Genomic DNA, 6,000 nt, shown 5'->3' on the forward strand with positions numbered 1-6,000 from the left:
CACTAAATGAGGACATAAATACATGAACAACATCTCCAGAACTGCTCTGAGAGTCACTTCACGAGCATTCGAGCGTTTCATTTGAGAAAAACTATCCTCACGGCAACCCGTCAAAATAAAAGTTCGGTTTCACTTGAAGACATTGGGCAGAACGTAATAAACTACTACTACTAAAACTATTAAAACCTTATCTTTAAGGAATAATCATACAATGTCTTCAATGTTATTATCGATATTAAATTCTTGATGACTGCTAGTTGTTTACTTATCTACTTGGCAGAATTCAAATAAGCCATTTTAATCTAGATTAATTCCAAGATTACAGTGAGATTAATCTAGATTTAAAAAATTAATCTATGCCCACCACTAGTTTTTATGATGTTGCTTCAGGTAGGTACAGTACCGCGGCGGTTCAGAATTCAAATGTTCAGGGAGTGTCGCTAAAAGGTTAATGATTTATTGTGTTGGAAATATCCCCTACACCAAAGTGTTCCAGAAATGTAGTGTTTGCAGTGAGCCTGGGTAGGCTAATTTCATGATTGTCTCTAAAGTATGATGAATGATGGCAGTACCTGTTGCGCTCTTCTCATAAACAGCTGCGGTTGTCAGGTTAAACACAGGAGGACAATCGTTCTCATCCTGCACCACGATTCTCAAATCAATGTCTTTCTCAGCATGACTGCCATTCCGAAACTTGGCCACCCCTTGGAGCTGGAATACAGGAAAATCACTAAACATTTCACAAATTACATAAAATTCATAACAGCCATTTACTACTTTCAGTATAAATTATTAAAGTCACAGCATGAAGTTATATATTTTTTATAATTAATCTGTATTTTATGACAGACATTCATATATCCCCTCCCTTATCTTTCTCTCATAAAACCTTCATTTTCTCCTTGTGATGTTTTTTAAAACTGTATTCAAGGAGAACAATGCAATACAAAGTACATCAAACACCCGCTCAACTAAACACAAATGTGACCCTGGGGCACAAAACCAGTCTTAAGTCGATGGGGTGTATTTGTAGCAATAGCCAAACTGTATGGGTCAAAATTATCCATTTTTATCTTATGCCAAAAATCATTAGGATATTAAGTAAAGATCACGTTCCATGAAGATATTTATTGAATTTCCTACCGTAAATATATCTCAACTTAATTTTTGATCAGTAATATACATAGCTAAGAACTTCACTTTACAAATTTAAAGGTGATTTTATCAGTATTTAGATTTTTTTGCACCCTCAGATTCCAGATTTTCAAATAGTTATATCTCGGCCAAATATTGTCCGATCCTAACAAACCATACATCAATGGAAAGATCATTTACTCAGCTTTCAGATTTCTCAATTTCGAAAAATGTACACTTATGACTGGTTTTGTGGTCCAGGGTCACAAATGGGAAATAAGTATTCCTCATAGAGAGGATAAGCCAGGCTGTGCTAGAAATATCATGAAACCATGTCAGAACTCTTCTGTACGACTCAGGAGATGCTGTTTCTCTGCTCGGTCTAAGCATGTGAACTCTGATCAACAAGCACAAACTTTCTCTATCCTTTCTTGTAAATTTGCTATACTTTTTTTTAAAGTATGACAAGTTTGTTTTTATCGTCTAGTGATGGTCATGTTCATGCAAGCCTGATCTGTGCAGGTGATATGCAAATCAACAGACATTTACCTCATGGCTTACGAAACATTCTGGCTAAATAAATCATTTAGAATTCTATCACTTGCTGACTAATGGATGCTCTGCAGTGAATGGGTGCCGTTAGAATGAGAGCCCAAGCAGCTGATAAAAACATCACAATAATCCACAAGTAATCCAAACTACTCCAGTCCATCAGGAAAAGCTGTGTGTTTGTAAGAAACAAATCCATCATTATGATGTTTTTAAATCGCTGCTTCTGGCTAAAATCCGAGTCCATAATCCATAATAACACTTCCTCCAGTGAAACGGTCTGAATCTGAATCAGGTGATAAATCTGCACAGATCAAGCACCGTCTACAAGCAAAAACAGTCCTAAACAAATATGTGGGTGAATTTTTAACTGACGGACTGGAGTGGTGTGGATTACTTGTGATGTTTTTATCAGCTGTTTGGACTCTCGTTCTGACGGCACCCATTCACTGCCATTGATGAGCAAGTGATGCAATGCTACATTTCTCCAAATGTGATGAAGAAACAAACTCATCTACATCCAGGATGGCCCAAATTTCCATTTTAGGGTGAACTATTCCTTTAACACATGCCATGTTTCTAAATCCACCGAGATTTCTGAATGTGCGTTGAGCTGGTTTTAAATTTGATTCAAAATTGAGAGAAAATGTAAGTTCAAAGTTATTAATGAATCATGATTTCTCTGTGAAAACAAATACACACACACCAACTCAATGACATCGCCTCTATTTAAGCATGTGCTATGGCTAAGAAAATACAAGTTACAGGTTTTTAGTATGAGCTGCACCTCATTTAGTAATCGTGTCATTCGGGCAGAATGTATGACATTCATCACTTCATGACAATCCCAAATCCAGCTCTCCTGTGAAAAGTTGCTGCTAGATGCTATCTCGAGTTCTTACTGACTCATCAGTATACTTCCATAGATTAGTCAGGGTAGGACAGACACCCATGCAATAAATGTTTATAATCGTGTGTAAAAGATGAAAGAGCTGCTCACATAATAAATGGGAGTTTTCTCTCTGTCTAACACTCCATGGATCTTGACCAAGCCAGTCTCACTATTAACAGTGAACAAGTTGACGGGTGGCTGGTCAGCACCAGATCCAGTCAGTGAATACTGTATACTCGTCCTGGTCTCCTCATCTGAACGGATCTGCAAACAAATCCATTTTACACTTTAGTACAGTTTTAAAAAGTAGCATCTGTTAAACAATTTATTTCTTTTTTTTTTTAGCATGCATGAGTTTATTCATACTAGTAAATGATAATTCATTGCAGAACATTGAGAAAAGTGCTTAACATTTTTTTTAAATCTGGAGAGATTTTACAGAATACCACCTTATTTGCTCTATTTATTAATTTGCAGTTCAACTGTTCATCAAAACATCACTCACTAATGTTTGGAAAGGTACTGTTGCATGTAAAATAATAATAATAATAATAATAGTATAAATTAAAAAAGTATTTCCCCCCAAAAAACACTGCAGAGAAAACAAAAAATGAAGATCTTACTTTGGCTATGTATTCCCGATACGTATAATCAAAATTTTCCTTCAGTTTGTGTGGTGGGATGATCCACTCTCTCTTCTGTCTGATTCTCTTCTGTTGTCCTTCAGACGCTGACGTGTTCAGTATCTACACAAACACAAAAGCACATGTGTCTATTCCAACTAATAATCTGATAAACTAAACTGAAGAGCAGTAAAACAGGTAATATAACATTTATACAATATGACAAATTTACAGCTTGATTGCATTACGCAAAATAAAAATATCCTACTCACAAGACAATTATTAACATGACTTTCCCCAATAAAGTTTCACGTTTCATCTCAACGATGCTTTCCAAAGATTCTGTTGTCTTCTTGTAAACAAGTATACTTATTTTTGAAAACAAAAATACAAAAAAAGAAACCTTTTTTGTGGCTACATTGTTTGCAGTGGTGAAAATAAAGCCACGACTGTGGGAAAGCTGACATTTTAAAGTAGCTACTACCAAGTAATATAAACCATAACAAAAAGAATAATAGTGTTAATAAAGTTTGTGCAGAGGTGGGTAGTAACGAGTTACATGTACTTCGTTACATTTACTTGAGTAAATTTTTTGGGTAACTAATACTTTTAGAGTATATTTAAAAATGGGTACTTTTACTCTTACTCAGGTACATTTTTAGTGAAAAAACTGTACTTTTACTTCGTTACTGTGGGCGACGCTCCTCTCGTTACTTTATCTTAATGCAATACAAGTTAAAAATCCTTCAATTTATTCCAAACGCGCCGTCTACTTTTTTTTTCTGGGCAATGAGCGATGCCCGTTCGCAAATGATTCATTCTTCTGAGTCAATTCTGTTCGAAGGCTTGATCAAACCAGTTGGCAGACCAGTGAATCGGTTCGCGAATCAGTTTGTATTCATCAGTGAATGATTCGTTCAGTTCCCTGCCGCACGCGCTGAGTCGTCTGAAGCGGTTCTCACTCAGAGTTGTAACAGAAAGAGCGTTGAAGACGTGGCTTTGGATCAACAGTCAGTTGAAAGCAAAGGCTATGGTTTGCTAGCTATGAAGACCTTTAGGTCGGACCATCTTAGGACCAGCACATGACCAGCTTAAATCAGCTCAAACCAGCATCCCATGCTTCAAAACATACCATACCAGCATATGCTGTTTTTTTCAACAGGGAACAGTTTTGCTACTTAATATTTTTTGGAACCTGTGACATTTTGTTCAGGATTCTTTTATGAATAGAAAGCTAAAAAAGAACAGCATTGATAATAAATCAGGCTGATAAAAATTCTGATTTGCATCACTGAAATAAATCACATTAAAAAAAAACATTAAAAGTATTTTGAACGGCAGTGTGTGTGTGTGTGTGTGTGTGTGTATATATATATATATATATATATATATATATATATGTGTGTGTGTGTGTGTGTGTGTGTATATGTATGTATGCATGTATGTATATAAAATTTTATCTAAATATCTATTTATCTAAATAAAAGTATACTATATGCAGTATATGATCCAAAGTAACTAGTAACTAACTACTTGAGTAGTTTTTTTATCCGGTACTTTTTTACTCTTACTCAAGTAACTATTCAGACTATTACTTTTACTTTTACTTGAGTACAGTTTTTGGGTACTCTACCCACCTTTGAGTTTGTGTTAGTTTTAATAAAAATAATTCCCTGATAAATGCCTAAAGTTGAAGAATCACCAACAAATGAAAAGAATTGCTTTTAAGGCCGCAAACCTTTTGTTTTGACTTCCTCTGTAATTCCCACCCTGTGTAAGACTATATGCCCTCTTCCTCTGGCAATCTAGCAATGCAATAATTTAACCAATAATATCTATCCATATGAAAAAAGAGTCAGTATTAAGTGGCATCTAGCCATACAGTTCTTTAATTAATATCTTCCCAGAGTTCATTAAACTCCTAAACCCCTCGCTGACTATCACACATCAGTGTGAGAATGAGCTCCAGAGAGCGCAAACACACCCACACTCAATCCTAGCGGTGAAGATCAACAGAAAACAGCACTTTACACTCGTAAATCATACTGAATTATCATCTTATTTACACGCATTGATGAAGAAGTGTTCAGAGGGGGTTTAGAAAAAAGAAAAAGAAAAATCATATGAAAGAAACGAAACTTTGAGGATGCAGACAAAAGATTAAAGATTATATACAAATCAATATGAACACTGGAAACTTTTCAGTCTTTTCGCTCACCGCCAGAATCAGCGCTCCGAGCAGTAATATGCCGCAGATCTTCGCCATTCTCCTCCGCCGCCGCTGCTGCCGTTACTCGCGGAACTTTGACACGGACTGAAGAGCGGTCAGCGGCGGGCGGAGCTTCAGAAGAATGCGGCGTAAGACCGCGGAGGGGCGGGAGACAGTCCACCGTCACACCCTCAACACTGATAACAACGCCACAAACAACATAGTGCATTCACACAATGATTCTAAAGAATAGCCTGCTATAAATAGCTATGAAACATTTCTTAGTAGGCTTATTTGAAACAATAAAATGCATTGTATTAAATTAGACTTGCTGCTTTACCCAGTTAACAATGAACGTTCTCAGAACTTACTGACTCTAAAGTTCTGTTTTTAGAACGTTCAGTCAGAGTTAAGGCTGTCTGGCTTTAGGCTGCTAAAGTTCTCAAAACGTTAGAACAACAACTTTATTCATACACCGTTTATTAGCCTAAACGTTTTAAATTAAATTAAACGTAGCCTATTAGTTGGATGTTCATCTAACGTTTTTAATGTTATTGTTTGTTTCAGAAAACATTCCAAAGTAGCATTCCCAT

The 6,000-nt window shown here is 36.1% G+C and overlaps 1 protein-coding gene across 1 annotated transcript in view; it reads right to left on the bottom strand.

Moving 5' to 3' along the window:
• dsg2l (desmoglein 2 like) overlaps positions 1–5,523 on the bottom strand; it is a 47,748-nt gene extending 42,225 nt beyond the window's left edge. The window contains exons 1-4 of the mRNA XM_058749975.1: positions 5,417–5,523; positions 3,199–3,321; positions 2,684–2,839; positions 573–711 (exon numbers count right to left, since the gene is read on the bottom strand). Of these exons, the coding sequence (XP_058605958.1) occupies positions 573–711; positions 2,684–2,839; positions 3,199–3,321; positions 5,417–5,464 (466 nt within the window). The 5' untranslated portion in view covers positions 5,465–5,523. The remainder of the gene's footprint in view (positions 1–572; positions 712–2,683; positions 2,840–3,198; positions 3,322–5,416) is intronic.
• Between the last annotated feature and the right edge of the window lie 477 nt (positions 5,524–6,000).

This window comes from Onychostoma macrolepis, chromosome 02, assembly GCF_012432095.1.
Source record: "Onychostoma macrolepis isolate SWU-2019 chromosome 02, ASM1243209v1, whole genome shotgun sequence".
In the NCBI taxonomy this organism is placed as follows: Eukaryota; Metazoa; Chordata; class Actinopteri; order Cypriniformes; family Cyprinidae; genus Onychostoma; species Onychostoma macrolepis.